This window comes from Petromyzon marinus, chromosome 73 (assembly GCF_048934315.1).
Source record: "Petromyzon marinus isolate PM22_M1 ecotype Great Lakes invasive population chromosome 73, UKy_Petmar_22M1.pri1.0, whole genome shotgun sequence".
Classification (NCBI taxonomy): Eukaryota; Metazoa; Chordata; class Hyperoartia; order Petromyzontiformes; family Petromyzontidae; genus Petromyzon; species Petromyzon marinus.
The window spans coordinates 18,314-43,472 of record NC_133739.1 but is presented as its reverse complement, the minus strand read 5'-3'; the positions used below and the strand labels follow the sequence as shown (position 1 = coordinate 43,472).

General features: G+C 51.7%; 1 protein-coding gene across 1 annotated transcript in view; it reads right to left on the bottom strand.

The window, feature by feature from the left end:
* Positions 1–23,104, bottom strand: part of LOC142906967 (uncharacterized) — a 30,687-nt gene extending 7,583 nt beyond the window's left edge. The window contains exons 1-4 of the mRNA XM_076055814.1: positions 22,914–23,104; positions 15,549–15,920; positions 6,790–6,867; positions 2,687–2,794 (exon numbers count right to left, since the gene is read on the bottom strand). Of these exons, the coding sequence (XP_075911929.1) occupies positions 2,687–2,794; positions 6,790–6,867; positions 15,549–15,920; positions 22,914–23,031 (676 nt within the window). The 5' untranslated portion in view covers positions 23,032–23,104. The remainder of the gene's footprint in view (positions 1–2,686; positions 2,795–6,789; positions 6,868–15,548; positions 15,921–22,913) is intronic.
* Positions 23,105–25,159: the final 2,055 nt, after the last annotated feature.

Sequence of the window (25,159 nt, the reverse complement as noted above, 5' to 3'; positions counted from 1 at the left end):
ATAGACTACTCATAGAGACCCATTGACTCATCACACAGAGACCCATAGACTACTCTCATAGAGACCCATAGACTACTCACACAGAGACCCATAGACTACTCATAGAGACCCATAGACTACTCATAGAGACCCATTGACTCATCACACAGAGACCCATAGACTACTCTCATAGAGACCCATAGACTACTCACACAGAGACCCATAGACTACTCACACAGAGACCCATAGACTACTCACACAGAGACCCATAGACTACTCACACAGAGACCCATAGACTACTCACACAGAGACCCATAGACTACTCACACAGAGACCCATAGACTACTCACACAGAGACCCATAGACTACTCACATAAAGACCCATAGACTACTCACACAGAGACCCATAGACTACTCACACAGAGACCCATAGACTACTCACACAGAGACCCACAGACTACTCACGTAGAGACCCATAGACTACTCATAGAGACCCATAGACTACTCACATAAAGACCCATAGACTACTCACACAGAGACCCATAGACTACTCACACAGAGACCCATAGACTACTCACACAGAGACCCATAGACTACTCACACAGAGACCCATAGACTACTCATAGAGACCCATAGACTACTCATAGAGACCCATAGACTACTCACACAAAGACCCATAGACTACTCACATAAAGACCCATAGACTACTCACACAGAGACCCATAGACTCCTCCCACAGAGACCCATAGACTACTCATAGAGACCCATAGACTACTCACACAGAGACCCATAGACTACTCACATAGAGACCCATAGACTACTCATAGAGACCCATAGACTACTCACACAGAGACCCATAGACTACTCACACAGAGACCCATAGACTACTCACACAGAGACTCACACAGAGACCCATAGACTACTCACATAAAGACCCATAGACTACTCACACAGAGACACATAGACTACTCACATAAAGACCCATAGACTACTCACACAGAGACCCATAGACTACTCACACAGAGACCCATAGACTACTCACATAAAGACCCATAGACTACTCACACAGAGACCCATAGACTACTCACACAGAGACCCACAGACTACTCACACAGAGACCCATAGACTACTCACACAGAGACCCATAGACTACTCACGCAGAGACCCATAGACTACTCACACAGAGACCCATAGACTACTCACACAGAGACCCATAGACTACTCACACAGAGACCCATAGACTACTCATAGAGACCCATAGACTACTCATAGAGACCCATAGACTACTCACATAAAGACCCATAGACTACTCACACAGAGACCCATAGACTACTCACACAGAGACCCATAGACTACTCATAGAGACCCATAGACTACTCATAGAGACCCATAGACTACTCACACAGAGACCCATAGACTACTCACATAAAGACCCATAGACTACTCACACAGAGACCCATAGACTACTCACACAGAGACCCATAGACTACTCATAGAGACCCATAGACTACTCACACAGAGACCCATAGACTACTCACACAGAGACCCATAGACTACTCACACAGAGACCCATAGACTACTCACACAGAGACCCACAGACTACTCACACAGAGACCCATAGACTACTCACACAGAGACCCATAGACTACTCACACAGAGACCCATAGACTACTCACACAGAGACCCATAGACTCCTCCCACAGAGACCCATAGACTACTCACACAGAGACCCATAGACTACTCACACAGAGACTCACACAGAGACCCATAGACTACTCATAGAGACCCATAGACTACTCACACAGAGACCCATAGACTATTCACACAGAGACCCATAGACTCCTCCCACAGAGACCCATAGACTACTCACACAGAGACCCATAGACTACTCACACAGAGACTCACACAGAGACCCATAGACTACTCATAGAGACCCATAGACTACTCACACAGAGACCCATAGACTACTCACACAGAGACCCATAGACTACTCACGCAGAGACCAATAGACTACTCACGCAGAGACCCATAGACTACTCATAGAGACCCATTGACTCATCACACAGAGACCCATAGACTACTCTCATAGAGACCCATAGACTCATCACACAGAGACCCATAGACTACTCACACAGAGACCCATAGACTACTCACACAGAGACTCACACAGAGACCCATAGACTACTCATAGAGACCCATAGACTACTCACACAGAGACCCATAGACTACTCACACAGAGACCCATAGACTCACACGTCTATATACTACAAAACAGTACACTTCTATACACTACACTATACACTACACTATACACTACACTACTATACACTACACTACTATACACTACACTACTACACTATACACTACTACACACTACACTATACACTACTACAGTATACACTATACACTACACTATACACTATACAATACACTACACACTATACACTACACTATACACTACACACTACACTACACTACACACTACACTATACACTACACTATACACTACACTACACACTACACTATACACTACACTATACACTACACTATACACTACACTATACACTACACTATACACTATACACTACACTATACACTACACTATACACTACACTATACACTACACTATACACTACACTATACACTACACTATACACTACACTATACACTACACTACACACTACACTACACTATACACTACACTTACGTTTGCATCGCTTTACTGCCAGGACGATCCCCACCACCACCGACACCACCACCACCACCACCACCGTCACCACCACCGCCACCACCACCACCACGCTAGCAGCTGCTGCTGGAAGGGGCGAGGTGGTGGAATATCCATCTGAATCAACCCCCATGGAAAGTGGACAGTTGTCTAACTCACTCATACACTCAATCACTCATTCATACACTCACTCACTCACACACTCACTCACTCATACACTCACTCACTCATACACTCACTCACTCATACACTCACTCACTCACACACTCACTCATACTCATACACTCACTCACCTACTCACTCATACACTCACTCATACACACACTCATTCATACACTCACTCATACACTCACTCACTCATACACTCACTCATTCACTCAAACACTCACTCACTCATACACTCACTCACTCAAACACTCACTCATACACACACTCATTCATACACTCACTCATACACTCACTCACTCATACACTCACTCACTGATACACTCACTCACTCACTCAAACACTCACTCACTCATACACTCACTCACTCATACACTCACTCACTCACACACTCATACACTCACTCACTCACACACTCACTCACTCATACACTCACTCATACACTCACTCACTCATACACTCACTCATACACTCACTCACTCAGTCATACACTCACTCATACACTCACTCATACACTCACTCACTCATACACTCACTCACTCATACACTCACTCATACACTCACTCACTCATACACTCACTCACTCATACACTCACTCATACACTCACTCATACACTCACTCACTCATACACTCACTCACTCATACACTCACTCACTCATACACTCACTCACTCATACACTCACTCACTCATACACTCACTCATACACTCACACACTCATACACTCACTCATACACACACTCACTCATACACTCACTCACTCATACACTCACTCATACACTCACTCACTCATACACTCACTCATACACTCACACACTCATACACTCACTCATACACACACTCACTCATACACACACTCACTCACTCATACACTCACTCACTCATACACTCACTCACTCATACACTCACTCACTCATACACTCATTCACTCATACACTCACTCATACACTCACTCACTCATACACTCACTCACTCATACACTCACTCATACACTCACTCATACACTCACTCACTCACTCATACACTCACTCACTCATACACTCACTCATACACTCACTCACTCATACACTCACTCATACTCAATACACTCACTCACCCACTCACTCATACACTCACTCATACACACACTCATACACTCACTCACTCACTCATACACTCACTCACTCACTCATACACTCACTCACCCACTCACTCATACACTCACTCACTCAAACACTCACTCATTCATACACTCACTCATACACTCACTCACTCATACACTCACTCACTGATACACTCACTCACTCAAACACTCACTCACTCATACACTCACTCACTCATACACTCACACATACACTCACTCAAACACTCACTCATACACTCACTCACCCACTCACTCATACACTTACTCATACACTCACTCACTCATACACTCACTCACTCATACACTCACTCATACACTCACTCACTCATACACTCACTCGCTCATACACTCACTCACTCATACACTCACTCACTCATACACTCACTCATACACTCACTCATACACTCACTCACTCATACACTCACTCACTCATACACTCACTCACTCACACACTCACTCAGTCATACACTCACTCACTCATACACTCACTCACTCATACACTCACTCAAACAATCACTCACTCATACACTCACTCATACACTCATACACTCACTCATACACTCACTCACTCACTCAAACACTCACTCATACACTCACTCATACACTCACTCACTCACTCATACACTCACTCACTCATACACTCACTCACGCATACACTCACTCAGCCACTCATTCACTCACTCATTCACTCACTCATACACTCACTCACCCACTCACCCACACACTCACCCACTCACCCACCCACCCACTGACCCATCCACCCACTCACCCACTCACTCACTCACCCACTCACTCACTCACCCACTCACTCACTCACACACTCACACACCCACTCACTCACCTACTCACTCACCCACTCACTCACCCACTAACCCACTCACTCACCCACTCACTCACTCACCCACTCACTCACCCACTCACCCACTCACTCACCCACTCACTCACACACTCACCCACCTACTCACCCACTCACTCACCCACCCACTCACACACGCACTCACTCACCCAACCACTCACACACTCACCCACCCACTCACCCACTCGCCCACTCGCTCACCCACTCACTCACCCACTCACCCACTCACTCACTCACCCACCCACTCACCCACCTACTCATCCACCCACTCACCCACTCACCCACACACTCACTCACTCACCCACCCATTCACCCACCTACTCACTCACCCACTCACCCACTCACCCACTCACTCACCCACTCACCCACCCACTCACTCACTCACCCACTCACCCACCCACTCACTCACTCACCCACCCACTCACCCACCCACTCACCCACACACTCACCCACTCACCCACCCACCCACGCACTCACTCACTAACTCACCCACCCACTCACCCACACACTCACCCACTCACCCACTCACCCACACACTCACCCACTCACTCACACACTCACACACTCACTCACCCACCCACTCACCCACACACTCGCACACTCACCCACCCACTCACCCACTCACCCACCCACTCACCCACCTACTCACCCACTCACCCACTCACCCACCCACTCACCCACTCACCCACCCACTCACCCACTCACCCACGCACCTACTCACCCACCCACCCACTCACCCACTCACCCACCCACCCACCCACTCACCCACCCACCCACCCACTCACTCACTCACCCACTCACTCACTCACCCACTCACTCACCCACTCACCCACTCACTCGCGCACTCACCCACCCACTCACCCACTCGCTCACCCACTCACCCACCTACTCACCCACCCACCCACTCACCCACTCACCCACCCACTCACCCACCCACTCACCCACTCACCCACCCACCCACCCACTCACCCACCCACTCACCCACTCACCCACACACTCGCACACTCACTCACTCTCCCAACCACTCGCACACTCACTCACTCACCCAACCACTCACACACTCACCCACTCACTCACCCACTCACCCACACACTCACCTACTCACCCACCCACTCACTCACTCGCCCACTCACCCACTGACCCACCCACTCACCCACTCACCCACTCACCCACACACTCGCACACTCACCCACCCACTCACCCACTCGCTCACCCACCTACTCACCCACCCACCCACTCACCCACTCACCCACCCACCCACCCACTCACCCACCCACCCACTCACCCACCCACCCACCCACTCACCCACCCACCCACTCACCCACCCACCCACCCACTCACCCAACCACTCACCCACTCACTCACTCACCCACCTACTCACCCACACACTCACCCACTCACTCACTCACCCACCCACTCACCCACACACCCACTCACTCACCTACCCACTCACCCACTCACCCACCCACCCACTCACCCACTCACTCACTCACCCACTCACTCACTCACTCACCCACCTACCCACTCACCCACTCACCCACTCACTCACCCACCTACTCACCCACCCACTCACCCACACACGCACCCACTCACTCACCCACCCACCCACTCACTCACCCACCCACCCACTCACCCACCCACTCACCCACTCACTCACCTACCCACCCACTCACCCACCCACTCACCCACTCACCCACCCACCCACTCACCCACCCACCCACTCACCCACTCACCCACCCACCCACTTACCCACCCACCCACTCACCCACTCACCCACCCACTCAACCACTCACCCACCCACTCACCCACTCACCCACTCACCCACCCACTCACCCACACACTCACCCACTCACCCACCCACTCACTCACTCACCCACTCACCCACCCACTCACCCACACACTCGCACACTGTCAATCATCGCAGAGTGCTAAGGAATACATTTTCCAGTTGTTGATGCTGCTGCTGTTGTTGATGTTGTTGATGTTGTTGACTCACGTAGCCCGTAGCCATCCACACCTTTTTGTCAGAGACAGACAGAGAGACAGAAACGAATAATTGGACAGCGAATCATCAGCACGGTGTGTGAGTGTGTGTGAGTGTATCAAGCAGTGTCGGTGTGAGGAGCGGTGGTGCAGTGGTTAGCGCTACCCTGCGCTATGAACCCGGCGACCCGGGTTCGATTCCCGCTCACGATCATCTGAACCGGTCCCGGGCCTCCCCTAGGTCGACTCAGCCTCAAATGAGTTACCTGGTGTAGCGGTGTGTAGTGAACATCGCCACTAAGGGAGAGACAAAGGCGGTCGGGCGTGGTTGCTGGCCACCCACCCCCTCGTGTGCCGTTAACCGGCCTTCAGAGGTGCTCGCTAACAGCACTTGCCCCTACAGTCGGTTAGAGGCTACCTGGGGGAGCTTTGTCTGTGTAGGTAGCTACTACTAACAGCACTTGCCCCTACAGTCTGCTAGAGGCTACCTGGGGGATCTTTGTCTGTGTAGGTAGCTACTACTAACAGCACTTGCCCCTACAGTCTGTTAGAGGCTACCTGGGGGAGCTTTGTCTGTGTAGGTAGCTACTACTAACAGCACTTGCCCCTACAGTCGGTTAGAGGCTACCTGGGGGAGCTTTGTCTGTGTAGGTAGCTACTACTAACAGCACTTGCCCCTACAGCCTGCTAGAGGCTACACGGGGGATCTTTGTCTGTGTAGGTAGCTACTACTAACAGCACTTGCCCCTACAGTCTGTTAGAGGCTACACGGGGGATCTTTGTCTGTGTAGATAGCTACTACTAACAGCACTTGCCCCTACAGCCTGACAGAGGCTACACGGGGGATCTTTGTCTGTGTAGGTAGCTACTACTAACAGCACTTGCCCCTACAGCCTGTTACAGGCTACACGGGGGATCTTTGTCTGTGTAGGTAGCTACCACTAACAGCACTTGCCTCTACAGCCAGCTAGAGGCTACCTGGGGGATCTTTGTCTGTGTAGGTAGCTACCACTAACAGCACTCGCCCCTACAGTCTGTCAAGGCTATATGGGGGAGCTTTGTCTGTATAAGTAGCTACTACTAACAGCACTTGCCCCTACAGCCTGTTACAGGCTACACGGGGGATCTTTGTCTGTGTAGGTAGCTACTCGCTACTACTAACAGCACTTGCCCCTACAGCCTGTTACAGGCTACCTGGGGGAGCTTTGTCTGTGTAGGTAGCTACTACTAACAGCACTTGCCCCTACAGCCTGTTACAGGCTACCTGGGGGATCTTTGTCTGTATAGGTAGCTACTACTAACAGCACTTGCCCCTACAGCCTGCTAGAGGCTACCTGGGGGTGCTTTGTCTGTGTAGGTAGCTACCACTAACAGCACTTGCCCCTACAGCCTGCTAGAGGCTACACGGGGGATCTTTGTCTGTGTAGGTAGCTACTACTAACAGCACTTGCCCCTACAGCCTGCTAGAGGCTACCTGGGGGATCTTTGTCTGTGTAGGTAGCTACTACTAACAGCACTTGCCCCTACAGCCTGCTAGAGGCTACCTGGGGGAGCTTTGTCTGTGTAGGTAGCTCCCACTAACAGCACTTGCCCCTACAGCCTGCTAGAGGCTACACGGGGGATCTTTGTCTGTGTAGGTAGCTACCACTAACAGCACTTGCCCCTACAGCCTGCTAGAGGCTACCTGGGGGATCTTTGTCTGTGTAGGTAGCTACCACTAACAGCACTTGCCCCTACAGCCTGCTAGAGGCTACACGGGGGATCTTTGTCTGTGTAGGTAGCTACTACTAACAGCACTTGCCCCTACAGCCTGTTAGAGGCTACCTGGGGGAGCTTTGTCTATTTAGGTAGCTACTCGCTACTACTAACAGCACTTGCCCCTACAGCCTGCTAGAGGCTACACGGGGGATCTTTGTCTGTGTAGGTAGCTACTACTAACAGCACTTGCCCCTACTGCCTGTTAGAGGCTACACGGGGGATCTTTGTCTGTGTAGGTAGCTACCACCAACAGCACTTGCCCCTACAGCCTGCTAGAGGCTACACGGGGGATCTTTGTCTGTGTAGGTAGCTACTACTAACAGCACTTGCCCCTACAGTCTGCTAGAGGCTACACGGGGGATCTTTGTCTGTGTAGGTAGCTACCACCAACAGCACTTGCCCCTACAGCCTGCTAGAGGCTACACGGGGGATCTTTGTCTGTGTAGGTAGCTACCACCAACAGCACTTGCCCCTACAGCCTGCTAGAGGCTACACGGGGGATCTTTGTCTGTGTAGGTAGCTACTACTAACAGCACTTGCCCCTACAGTCTGCTAGAGGCTACACGGGAGATCTTTGTCTGTGTAGGTAGCTACCACTAACAGCACTTGCCCCTACAGCCTGCTAGAGGCTACACGGGGGATCTTTGTCTGTGTAGGTAGCTACTACTAACAGCACTTGCCCCTACAGCCTGCTAGAGGCTACCTGGGGGAGCTTTGTCTATTTAGGTAGCTACTCGCTACTACTAACAGCACTTGCCCCTACAGCCTGCTAGAGGCTACCTGGGGGAGCTTTGTCTGTCTAGGTAGCTACTCGCTACTACTAAGAGCACTTGGCCCCTACAGCCTGCTAGAGGCTACCTGGGGGATCTTTGTCTGTGTAGGTAGCTACTACTAACAGCACTTGCCCCTACAGCCTGCTAGAGGCTACGCGGGGGATCTTTGTCTGTGTAGGTAGCTACTACTAACAGCACTTGCCCCTACAGCCTGCTAGAGGCTACCTGGGGGGGCTTTGTCTGTGTAGGTAGCTACTCGCTACTACTAAGAGCACTTGCCCCTACAGCCTGCCAGAGGCTACCTGGGGGATCTTTGTCTGTGTAGGTAGCTACTACTAACAGCACTTGCCCCTACAGCCTGTTAGAGGCTACCTGGGGGAGCTTTATCTCTGTGTGGGTAGCTACTACTAACAGCACTTGCCCCTACTGCCTGTTAGAGGCTACACGGGGGACCTTTGTCTTGTGAGGGGCTCTCAAATTGCTTTGGAATTGGTGATTGGGGGCATTTGTGGAGAGATTTTCTCATGCTGGAGGCGCAGTGCTGTTGATTTCACAACGTGTGGAGCCCAAAGTTTCAATAAAATCACGTCAATATTCAAACGTACACCCACACACACACGTACACACACACACGTACACACACACACGTACACCACACGTACACACACACGTACACACACACGTACACACACACACGTACACACACACACGTACACACACACACGTACACACCCACACACGTAGACACACAAGTACGTACACACACACACACACGTACACACACACACGTACACACACACACACGTACACGTACACACACACACACACGTACACACACACGTACACACACACACACATACACACACACACATACACACACACGTACACACACACACACGTACACACACACACGTACACACACACACGTACACACACACACGTACACACACGTACACCTACGTACACACACCACACACAAACACCACACACACCACACACATACGTACACACTACACACACACACCACACACACACGTACACACACACACGTACACACACACACGTACACACACACACACGTACACACACGCACACCTACACACGTACACTACACACACCTACACACACACACACTACACACCTACACACACACCTACACACGTACACACTACACACGTACACCTACACACACACCTACACACACACCACACACACACCACACACACACCTACACACACACACACAACACACTCACACACATACACACACACACCTACACACACACACACCTACACACCACACACACACACCATACACGTACACTCACACACCTACACACTACATACACACGTACACACACACACGTACACACACGTGTACACACCTACGTACACACACACACGCACTCACGCTCAGTGACGACCAGCGACACTTCGTCGTACCGGAACACCGCCCACACACACACACCTACACACACACACCACACACACACCTACACACACACACCTACGTACACACACACCTACACACCTACACACACACACACCTACACACACACCTACACACACACGTACACACTACACACACACGTACACACACACGTACACACACACGTACACACGTACACGTACACACACACAACATACCACACACTCACGTACACCTACACACACACATACCTACACACTACACTACACACACATACACACACTCCACACTACACTCACGCTCGGTGACGACCAGCGACACCTCGTCGCACCGGAACACCGCCTACACACACACACACCTACACTCACACACACATACACACACACCTACACCTACACACTACATACACACACACTACACATACACCTACACACTCACACTACACTCACGCTCGGTGACGACCAGCGACACCTCGTCGCACCGGAACACCGCCCACACACACACACACCTACACCTACACACACACACCTACACATACACCTACACATACACACCTACACACACACGTACACACACACACCTACACATACACCTACACATACACACCTACACACACACCACACACACAACACACCACACACACCACACACACGTACACACGTACACCTACACACACACGTTAACACACATACACACACGTGTACACACCTACGTACACACACACTCACTCACGCTCGGTGACGACCAGCGACACCTCGTCGCACCGGAACACCGCCCACACACACACACACCTACACCTACACACTACATACACACACACCTACACCTACACTACATACACACTACATACATATACACCTACACACACTCCACACACACTCACGCTCGGTGACGACCAGCGACACCTCGTCGCACCGGAACACCGCCCACACACACACACACCTACACCTACACACTCACACACACCTACACATACACCTACACACTCACACTTCACTCACGCTCGGTGACGACCAGCGACACCTCGTCGCACCGGAACACCGCCCACACACACACACACCTACATACACACACACACATACACACACACACACACTACACACACACCTACACACACACACCTACACCTACACACTACATACACCTACACATACACCTACACACACACTCACTCACGCTCGGTGACGACCAGCGACACCTCGTCGCACCGGAACACCGCCCACACACACACCTACACCTACACACTACATACACACACACCTACACCTACACATACACCTACACACACTACATACACTCACACCTACACACGTACACATACACCTACACACACTCCACACTACACTCACGCTCGGTGACGACCAGCGACACCTCGTCTCACCGGAACACCGCCCACACACACACACACACCTACACCTACACACTACATACACACAAACCTACACCTACACATACACCTACACACACTACATACACTCACACTACACACCTACACATACACCTACACACTACACACACTACACTCACGCTCGGTGACGACCAGCGACACCTCGTCGCACCGGAACACCGCCCACACACACACACACCTACACACCTACACCTACACACCTACACACACACTCACACACGTACACCTACGTGTACACTCTCACACTACACTCACGTTCGGTGACGACCAGCGACACCTCGTCGCACCGGAACACCGCCCACACACACACATACACACACCTACACATACACCTACACACTACACACACCACACACTACACACACACACCTACACCTACACACTACATACACTACACATACACCTACACACTCCACACTACACTCACGCTCGGTGACGACCAGCGACACCTCGTCGCACCGGAACACCGCCCACACACACACACACCTACACACACCTACACACACACCACACACTACACACACACACCTACACACACACACCTACACACTACATACACACACCTACACATACACCTACACACACTCACTCACGCTCGGTGACGACCAGCGACACCTCGTCGCACCGGAACACCGCCCACACACACACACACACTACATACACACACACCTACACACACCTACCTACACACATCTACACATACACCTACACACACCTACACATACACCTACACACATACACCTACACACTCACACTACACTCACGCTCGGTGACGACCAGCGACACCTCGTCGCACCGGAACACCGCCCACACACACACACACCTACACACACACTACACACACCTACACATACACCTACACACTACACACACTACACACCTACACATACACCTACACACTCCACACACCACACTCACGCTCGGTGACGACCAGCGACACCTCGTCGCACCGGAACACCGCCCACACACACACATACACACACACCTACACACACCTACACACACACACTCACACACGTACACCTACGTATACACACACCTACACACACTCACGCTCGGTGACGACCAGCGACACCTCGTCGCACCGGAATACCGCCTACACACACACACACACCTACACACACACCACACACACACGTACACACACACACTACATACACACACACCTACACACACCTACCTACACACACCTACACATACACCTACACACTACACTCCACACTACACTCACGCTCGGTGACGACCAGCGACACCTCGTCGCACCGGAACATCGCCCACACACACACACACCTACACATACACACACCTACACACACACACCTACACACACCTACCTACACACACCTACACATACACCTACACACACCTACACATACACCTACACATACACCTACACACGTACACCTACACATACACCTACACACTACACACACTACACTCACGCTCGGTGACGACCAGCGACACCTCGTCGCACCGGAACACCGCCCACACACACACACACCTACACACTACATACACCTACACATACACCTACACATACACACACGTACACCTACGTGTACACTCTCACACTACACTCACGTTCGGTGACGACCAGCGACACCTCGTCGCACCGGAACACCGCCCACACACACACACACCTACACACCTACACACTACATACACACACACTCACACACGTACACCTACGTGTACACTCTCACACTACACTCACGTTCGGTGACGACCAGCGACACCTCGTCGCACCGGAACACCGCCCACACACACACACACCTACACCTACACACTACATACACACACCTACACACACACACACCTACACACACACCTACACACACCTACATACACACACACCTACACCTACACATACACCTACACACCTACACATACACCTACACACTACACACACTACACTACACACACTACACTCACGTTCGGTGACGACCAGCGACACCTCGTCGTACCGGAACACCGCCCACACACACACACACACCTACACACTACATACACACACACCTACACACACATACACACACACACCTACACATACACACACACCTACACATACACCTACACACTACACACACTACACTCACGTTCGGTGACGACCAGCGACACCTCGTCGCACCGGAACACCGCCCACACACACACACACCTACACCTACACACTACATACACACACCTACACACACACACACCTACACACACACCTACACACACCTACATACACACACACCTACACCTACACATACACCTACACACCTACACATACACCTACACACTACACACACTACACTCCACACACTACACTCACGTTCGGTGACGACCAGCGACACCTCGTCGCACCGGAACACCGCCCACACACACACACACCTACACACTACATACACCTACACATACACCTACACATACACACACGTACACCTACGTGTACACTCTCACACTACACTCACGTTCGGTGACGACCAGCGACACCTCGTCGCACCGGAACACCGCCCACACACACACACACCTACACACTACATACACACACACCTACACACACATACACACACACACCTACACATACACATACACCTACACACTACACACACTACACTACACTACACACACTCACGTTCGGTGACGACCAGCGACACCTCGTCGCACCGGAACACCGCCTACACACACACACACCTACACACACCTACACACACACCTACACATACACCTACACACACACACCTACACACTACATACACACACACTACACATACACATACACCTACACACACACTCACGCTCGGTGACGACCAGCGACACCTCGTCGCACCGGAACACCGCCCACACACACACACACCTACACACACACACCTACACATACACCTACACACACCTACACATACACACACCTACACACACACCACACACTACACACACACCTACACATACACCTACACACACTACACACACTACACTCACGCTCGGTGACGACCAGCGACACCTCGTCGCACCGGAACACCGCCCACACACACACACACACCTACACCTACACACTACATACACACACACCTACACATACACCTACACACTACATACACTCACACTACACACCTACACATACACCTACACACACTACATACACTCACACTACACACCTACACATACACCTACACACACTACATACACTCACACTACACACCTACACATACACCTACACACTCCACACTCACGTTCGGTGACGACCAGCGACACCTCGTCGCACCGGAACACCGCCCACACACACACACACCTACACACCTACACCTACACACCTACACACACACTCACACACGTACACCTACGTGTACACTCTCACACTACACTCACGCTCGGTGACGACCAGCGACACCTCGTCGCACCGGAACACCGCCCGGCTCGCGCACCGCAGCCGGCGGGCGCAGCGATAGCGGCCTCCGTCGGCGGCGGCCGCGGCCGACAGCAGCAGCGAGGCTCCGTCGGCCGCCAGGGCCGCCGGAGGCTCCCTGGCGGGGACGGCGGCCCCAGAGGCGTTGAGCGGAGGGGAGGGCCCCGCGCGATGGAGGACCAGGATCCGCCCGGCCGGCGGCGTCAGCCTGTACCAGGCCACCGAGGCGACGGAGCAGGGCCCCAACAACGCTGGGGCCGCCGGAGGGCGCCCGTGGCAGGGCAGGATGACATCTCGGAGTGGCGCCGAGCGGACCTGCTGCACCAGGTCGCACTCTGGGGAGGGAGGAGGAGGACGGAGGAAGCGGCGAGGTTGGTCAACATCTCAGCATTGAAACCACGAATCTCCTGTACACCAGGAGAGGTAATCAACATCTCAACATTGAAACCACGAGTCTCCTGTAGGCCCGGCGAGGTTGGTCAACATCTCAGCATTGAAACCACGAATCTCCTGTAGGCCCGGCGAGGTTAGTCAACATCTCAGCATTGAAACCACGAATCTCCTGTAGGCCCGGCGAGGTTGGTCAACATCTCAGCATTGAAACCACGAATCTCCTGTAGGCCCGGCGAGGTTAGTCAACATCTCAGCATTGAAACCACGACTCTCCTGTAGGCCCGGCGAGGTGGTCAACATCTCAGCATTGAACCCACGACTCTCCTGTAGGCCCGGCGAGGTAGTCAACATCTCAACATTGAAACCACGACTCTCCTGTAGGCCCGGCGAGGTTAGTCAACATCTCAGCATTGAAACCACGAATCTCCTGTAGGCCCGGCGAGGTGGTCAACATCTCAGCATTGAAACCACGACTCTCCTGGAGGCCCGGCGAGGTGGTCAACATCTCAGCATTGAACCCACGACTCTCCTGTACACCAGGAGAGGTAGTCAACATCTCAACATTGAACCCACGACCTCCTGTACACCAGGCGAAGTGGTCAACATCTCAACATTGAAACCACGAATCTCCTGTAGGCCCGGCGAGGTAGTCAACATCTCAGCATTGAAACCACGAATCTCCTGTAGGCCCGGCGAGGTGGTCAACATCTCAGCATTGAAACCACGACTCTCCTGTAGTCCCGGCGAGGTGGTCAACATCTCAGCATTGAACCCACGACTCTCCTGTACACCAGGAGAGGTAGTCAACATCTCAACATTGAACCCACGACCTCCTGTACACCAGGCGAAGTGGTCAACATCTCAACATTGAAACCACGAATCTCCTGTAGGCCCGGCGAGGTAGTCAACATCTCAGCATTGAAACCACGAATCTCCTGTAGGCCCGGCGAGGTAGTCAACATCTCAACATTGAAACCACGAATCTCCTGTAGGCCCGGCGAAGTAGTTAACATTGAACCCACGACCTCCTGTAGACCCGGCGAGGTGGTCAACATCTCAACATTGAACCCACGACTCTCCTGTACACCAGGCGAGGTGGTCAACATCTCAGCAGAACCCACGACCTCCTGTACACCAGGCGAGGTAGTCAACATCTCAGCATTGAAACCACGACCTCCTGTACACCAGGCGAGGTGGTCAACATCTCAGCATTGAACCCACGACTCTCCTGTAGACCAGGCGAGGTGGTCAACATCTCAACATTGAACCCAAGACTCTCCTGTAGGCCCGGCGAGGTGGTCAACATCTCAGCATTGAACCCACGACTCTCCTGTAGGCCCGGCGAGGTAGTCAACATCTCAGCAGAACCCACGACCTCCTGTACACCAGGCGAGGTGGTCAACATATCAGCATTGAAACCACGACCTCCTGTACACCAGGAGAGGTAGTCAACATCTCAACATTGAACCCACGACCTCCTGTACACCAGGCGAAGTGGTCAACATCTCAACATTGGAACCACGAATCTCCTGTAGGCCCGGCGAGGTTAGTCAACATCTCAGCATTGAAACCACGAATCTCCTGTAGGCCCGGCGAGGTAGTCAACATCTCAACATTGAACCCACGACTCTCCTGTAGGCCCGGCGAGGTTAGTCAACATCTCAACATTGAACCCACGACTCTCCTGTAGGCCCGGCGAGGCGGTCAACATCTCAACATTGAAACCACGACTCTCCTGTAGGCCCGGCGAGGTTAGTCAACATCTCAACATTGAAACCACGACTCTCCTGTAGGCCCGGCGAGGTAGTCAACATCTCAGCATTGAACCCACGAATCTCCTGTAGACCAGGCGAGGTGGTCAACATCTCAGCATTGAACCGACGAATCTCCTGTAGGCCCGGCGAGGTAGTCAACATCTCAGCATTGAAACCACGACTCTCCTGTAGGCCCGGCGAAGTAGTCAACATCTCAGCATTGAACCCACGACCTCCTGTAGGCCCGGCGAGGTGGTCAACATCTCAGCAGAACCCACGACCTCCTGTACACCAGGAGAGGTGGTCAACATCTCAGCATTGAACCCACGACCTCCTGTACACCAGGAGAGGTGGTCAACATATCAGTATTGAAACCACGACCTCCTGTACACCAGGAGAGGTAGTCAAAATCTCAGCATTGAAACCACGAATCTCCTGTAGACCAGGCGAGGTGGTCAACATCTCAACATTGAACCCACGACTCTCCTGTAGACCAGGCGAGGTAGTCAACATCTCAGCATTGAAACCACGAATCTCCTGTAGGCCCGGCGAGGTGGTCAACATCTCAACATTGAACCCACGACTCTCCTGTAGACCCGGCGAGGTAGTCAACATCTCAGCATTGAACCCACGAATCTCCTGTAGACCAGGCGAGGTAGTCAACATCTCAACATTGAACCCACGACCTCCTGTACACCAAGAGAGGTAGTCAATATCTCAACATTGAAACCACGACCTCCTGTACACCAGGAGAGGTAGTCAACATCTCAACATTGAACCCACGAATCTCCTGTACACCAGGCGAGGTAGTCAACATCTCAACATTGAACCCACGACTCTCCTGTAGGCACGGCGAGGTAGTCAACATCTCAACATTGACCCCACGACCTCCTGTACACCAGGCGAGGTAGTCAACATCTCAACAATAAACCCACGAATCTCCTGTAGGCCCGGCGAGGTACTCAACATCTCAACATTGAACCCACGACCTCCTGTACACCAGGCGAGGTAGTCAACATCTCAACATTGAAACCACGACTTTCCTGTAGGCCCGGCGAGGTAGTCAACATCTCAACATTGAACCCACGACTCTCCTGTACACCAGGCGAGGTAGTCAACATCTCAACATTGAACCCACAACTCTCCTGTACACGAGGCGAGGTAGTCAACATCTCAGCATTGAACCCACGACCTCCTGTACACCAGGCGAGGTAGTCAACATCTCAGCAGAACCCACGAGTCTCCTGTAGGCCAGGCGAGGTAGTCAACATCTCAGCATTGAACCCACGAATCTCCTGTAGACCAGGCGAGGTAGTCAACATCTCAACATTGAAACCACGAATCTCCTGTAGGCCCGGCGAGGTAGTCAACATCTCAGCATTGAAACCACGAACCTCCTGTAGGCCCGGCGAGGTAGTCAACATCTCAACATTGAACCCACGACCTCCTGTACACCAGGCGAGGTAGTCAACATCTCAGCATTGAAACCACGAATCTCCTGTACACCAGGCGAGGTAGTCAACATCTCAGCATTGAACCCACGACTCTCCTGTACACCAGGCGAGGTGGTCAACATCTCAACAGAACCCACGACCTCCTGTACACCAGGCGAGGTAGTCAACATCTCAGCATTGAACACACGACCTCCTGTACACCAGGCGAGGTGGTCAACATCTCAGCATTGAACCCACGACCTCCTGTACACCAGGCGAGGTGGTCAACATCTCAGCATTGAACCCACGACCTCCTGTACACCAGGCGAGGTAGTCAACATCTCAACATTGAACCCACGACCTCCTGTACACCAAGAGAGGTAGTCAATATCTCAACATTGAAACCACGACCTCCTGTACACCAGGAGAGGTAGTCAACATCTCAGCAGAACCCACGAGTCTCCTGTAGGCCAGGCGAGGTAGTCAACATCTCAGCATTGAACCCACGACCTCCTGTACACCAGGCGAGGTAGTCAACATCTCAACATTGAACCCACGACCTCCTGTACACCAAGCGAGGTAGTCAACATCTCAGCAGAACCCACGAGTCTCCTGTAGGCCAGGCGAGGTAGTCAACATCTCAGCATTGAACCCACGACCTCCTGTACACCAGGCGAGGTAGTCAACATCTCAACATTGAACCCACGACCTCCTGTACACCAGGCGAGGTAGTCAACATCTCAGCAGAACCCACGAGTCTCCTGTAGGCCAGGCGAGGTAGTCAACGTCTCAGCATTGAACTCACGACCTCCTGTACACCAGGCGAGGTAGTCAACATCTCAGCATTGAACCCACGACCTCCTGTACACCAGGCGAGGTAGTCAACATCTCAGTCAAGCCATGGCACCTGCGGGGTCTGTCCCGTGACCTCCTCCTGCACCTAGCCTGGCACAGCAGTATGAGTGAGTGGGCGAGTGGGTGGGTGAGTGGGTGGGTGAGTGGGTGGGTGAGTGGGTGAGTGAGTGAGTGGGTGGGTGGATGAGTGAGTGGGTGGGTGAGTGAGTGGGTGGGTGAGTGGGTGGGTGACTGAGTGAGTGAGTGGGTGGGTGGGTGAGTGAGTGGGTGGGTGGGTGAGTGAGTGGGTGAGTGAGTGAGTGGGTGGGTGGGTGAGTGAGTGATTGAATGGGCGAGTGGGTGGGTGAGTGGGTGGGTGAGTGGGTGCGTGAGTGGGTGGGTGGGTGAGTGGGTGGGTGGGTGGTGGGTGAGTGAGTGAGTGGGTGGGTGAGTGAGTGAGTGGGTGAGACGGTGAGTGAGTGAGTGGGTGGGTGAGTGAGTGGGTGAGAGGGTGAGTGAGTGGGTGAGTGAGTGAGTGGGTGGGTGGGTGAGTGAGTGGGTGGGTGAGTGAGTGGGTGGGTGAGTGGGTGGGTGAGTGAGTGGGTGGGTGAGTGAGTGGGTGAGTGAGTGAGTGAGTGGGTGGGTGAGTGATTGAGTGGGCGAGTGGGTGAATGAGTGGGTGGGTGAGTGAGTGGGTGGGTGAGTGAGTGGGTGGGTGGTGGGTGAGTGAGTGGGTGGGTGAGTGAGTGAGTGAGTGGGTGAGTGGGTGAGAGGGTGAGTGAGTGGTTGAGTGAGTGAGTGGGTGAGTGAGTGGGTGGGTGAGTGGGTGGGTGAGTTGGTGGGTGGTGGGTGAGTGAGTGGGTGGGTGAGTGGGTGAGAGGGTGAGTGAGTGGGTGAGTGAGTGGGTGGGTGAGTGGGTGGGTGAGTCGGTGGGTGATGCGTGAGTGAGTGGGTGGGTGAGTGAGTGGGTGGGTGATTGGGTGGGTGAGTGGGTGGGTGAGTGGGTGGGTGGGTGGGTGAGTGAGTGGGTGGGTGATGGGTGAGTGAGTGGGTGGGTGAGTGAGTGGGTGGGTGAGTGAGTGGGTGGGTGAGTGAGTGGGTGGGTGATGGGTGAGTGGGTGGGTGAGTGAGTGGGTGGGTGGGTGAGTGAGTGGGTGGGTGGTGGGTGAGTGAGTGTACATGTATATTTCTATGTGTATGTATATGTAGATGTGTGTATGTCTATGTATGTATATGTTTACATGTGTGTATGTGTACATGTGTGTATGTATGCGTGTGTACATGTGTGTGTGCATGTGTACATGTGTGCATGTCTACGTGTACATGCGTGTATGTCTATGTATGTATGTCTATGTATGTATGTCTATGTGTACATGTGTGTATGTATACATGTGTTTGTGTGTGCATGTGTGTATGTATGTATTGTGGGGAGCGATAGTGTAGCGGTTAGCGCTACGCTGCGCTATGAACCTGGCGACCCGGGTTCGATTCCCGCTCACGGCCAAACACCAGTGACAATTATCTGAACCGGTCCTGGGCCTCCCCTAGGTCGACTCAGCCTCAAATGAGTACCTGGTGCGGTGGATAAAAACATTGCCACAGTGGAGACAAAGGCGGTCGGGCGTGGTGCTGGCCACCCACCCCCTCGTGTACCGTTCCGGCCTTCATAGGTGCTCGCTAACAGCACTTGCCCCTACAGTCTGTTAAGGCTATACGGGGGATCTTTGTATGCGTGTGTACATGTGTGTACATGTGTGTATGTCTATGTATGTATGTCTATATATGTATGTATGTATGCGTGTGTGTGTACGTGTGTGTGTACATATGTGCGTGTATGTGTACATGTATGTATATGTATGTATGCGTGTATGTGTACGTGTGTGTATGTATGCGTGTGTACGTGTGTACATGTGTGTGTGTGAATGTATATATATGTATGTGTACATGTGTGTGTGTACGTGTGTACACGTGTGTGTGTGTGTGAATGTGTGTGTGTGTACCAAGGGCGTAATATAATTGCTGTGCCATGCAAATTCAATCAACAATTTGCTCAACTTTGATTTATGCCTTCACGTAAATCGGCGCATCGATTTCTGCCCGTGTATGATCGCGTTCATTCATCCCTAATCTCAAACATTACATGCAATTTCAACAAGAAATGGTAAGTTTTTTAAAAAAAACACGCAATACAATTGAGACACTATTAAGACATCATCGTAAAGGAAGCAAGAATAAAACATCCACGTCACGCCTTAGTGAATGATTTGATATCTTAGGCAGGAAATTCGTCTTTCAGACCCACCAAATCTTCACCCCATGGCTAACGGCCTTGATGTGTACGCCGGGTGTGTGAAGTGAGTGGGTTGTGTAGGTGAGTGAGGTGTGTAACACACACACACACACACGTGTCACACACACGTGTGTGTGTGTGTGTAACTCGGTGTGTGTGTGTGTGTAACTCGGTGTGTGTATCGCACGTGTGTGTAACTCGGTGTGTGTAACTCGGTGTGTGTGTATCTCGGTGTGTGTGTGTGTAACTCGGTGTGTGTGTGTGTAACTCGGTGTGTGTGTGTGTATCGCACGTGTGTGTAACTCGGTGTGTGTGTGTGTGTGTGTAACTCGGTGTGTGTGTAACGCACGTGTGTGTAACTCCGTGTGTGTGTGTATCGCACGTGTGTGTAACTCGGTGTGTGTGTAACTCGGTGTGTGTGTAACTCGGTGTGTGTGTGTGTAACTCGGTGTGTGTGTGTGTGTAACTCGGTGTGTGTGTAACGCACGTGTGTGTAACTCCGTGTGTGTGTGTATCGCACGTGTGTGTAACTCGGTGTGTGTGTGTGTGTGTAACTCGGTGTGTGTGTGTGTAACTCGGTGTGTGTGTGTGTGTGTGCATGACTAGCGTAGCCACCCACAGTACCTTGTGCCCGTGAGGGTGCTGCTAGAGGCAGCAGCAGCAGCAGCATCATCATCAGCATCATCATCGTCGTCGTATTCGCGATGAGCCAAGCGAATGTGAATCCCACTCCGACCTCCATCGCCCCGCCCCCTTGGCTCTGAGCGGCCGCTCAGCGAATCAACGAGGACCCGGCGCGGGGCACGGAACGACCTCGCGGAGCCGGGGGGCGGGGGCTAGAGACAGGGGGCGGGGGCTAGAGACAGGGGGCGGGGCGAGGGGCAAGAGAGGGAGGGGTCTGTGTGGGTCTCTGTGGGTGTCTGTGGGTGTCTATGGGCGTCTATGGGTCTCTATGTGAATAGTCTATGGGTCTGTATGTGAGTCTTTGGGTCTGTATGTGAGTCTTTTGGGTCTCTGTGTGAGTAGTCTATGGGTCTCTGTGTGAGTAGTCTATGGGTCTCTGTGTGAGTAGTCTATGGGTCTGTATGTGAGTCTATGTGTCTGTATGTGAGTCTATGGGTCTGTATGTGAGTCTCTGGGTCTGTATGTGAGTCTTTGGGTCTCTGTGTGAATAGTCTATGGGTCTCTGTGTGAATAGTCTATGGGTCTGTATGTGAGTCTATGGGTCTGTACGTGTGTCTATGGGTCTCTGTGTGAATAGTCTATGGGTCTCTGTGTGAGTCTATGGGTCTGTATGTGTGTCTATGGGTCTCTGTGTGAATAGTCTATGGGTCTGTATGTGAGTCTATGGGTCTGTATGTGTGTCTATGGGTCTCTGTGTGAATAGTCTATGGGTCTGTATGTGAGTCTATGTGTCTGTATGTGAGTCTATGGGTCTGTATGTGAGTCTCTGGGTCTGTATGTGAGTCTATGGGTCTGTATGTGAGTCTATGGGTCTGTATGAGTGTCTATGGGTCTCTGTGTGAATAGTCTATGGGTCTGTATGTGAGTCTATGGGTCTCTGTGTGAATAGTCTATGGGTCTGTATGTGAGTCTATGGGTCTGTATGTGTGTCTATGGGTCTCTGTGTGAATAGTCTATGGGTCTGTATGTGAGTCTATGGGTCTGTATGTGTGTCTATGGGTCTCTGTGTGAGTAGTCTATGGGTCTGTATGTGAGTCTATGGGTCTGTATGTGTGTCTATGGGTCTGTATGTGTGTCTATGGGTCTCTGTGTGAATAGTCTATGGGTCTGTATGTGAGTCTATGGGTCTGTATGTGTGTCTATGGGTCTGTATGAGTGTCTATGGGTCTCTGTGTGAATAGTCTATGGGTCTGTATGTGAGTCTATGGGTCTCTGTGTGAATAGTCTATGGGTCTGTATGTGAGTCTATGGGTCTCTGTGTGAATATTCTATGGGTCTGTATGTGAGTCTATGGGTCTGTATGTGTGTCTATGGGTCTCTGTGTGAATAGTCTATGGGTCTGTATGTGAGTCATTGGGTGTCTGTGGGTGTCTGGATGAGGCTCATGGCGATAAACGATTTGGTGTGATTCACGGCTGTCCCGCGTTGAGTAACTTCCTGTCCGCTGCATCCGGTACCTCCCGCAAATAGCACGATGGCGACAAACAACAACAACAACCACAACAACATCCACATCCACAACTACCACAACCACAACATCCACAACAACAACATCCACAACAACAACCACAACCACAATATCCACAACAACAACCACAACAACAACAACCACATCCACAACCACAACAACAGTCACAATAACAACCACAACAACCACAATAACCACATCCACAACAACAACATCCACAACAACCACAACAACGAAAACCATAACAACAACCACCACAACCACAACAACCACATCCACAACATCCGCAACAACCACAACAACCACAACAACAACAACCACAACAACATCCACAACAACAACAACAATATCCACAACAACAACCACAACAACGAAAACCATAACAACCACCACAACCACAACAACAACCACAACCACAACAACCACCACAACCACAACCACTACAACCACAACCACTACAACCACAACAACCACAACAACCACAACAACAACCACAACAACAACCACAACAACCAAAACAACAACCACTACAACAACCACTACAACCACAACAACCACAACTACAACCACAACAACAACAACAACAACCACAACCACCACAACAACAACCACAACAACAACCACAACAACCACAACAACAACCACTACAACAACCACTACAACAACTACAACCACAAATACAACCACAACAACAACAACCACAACCACAACCACAACC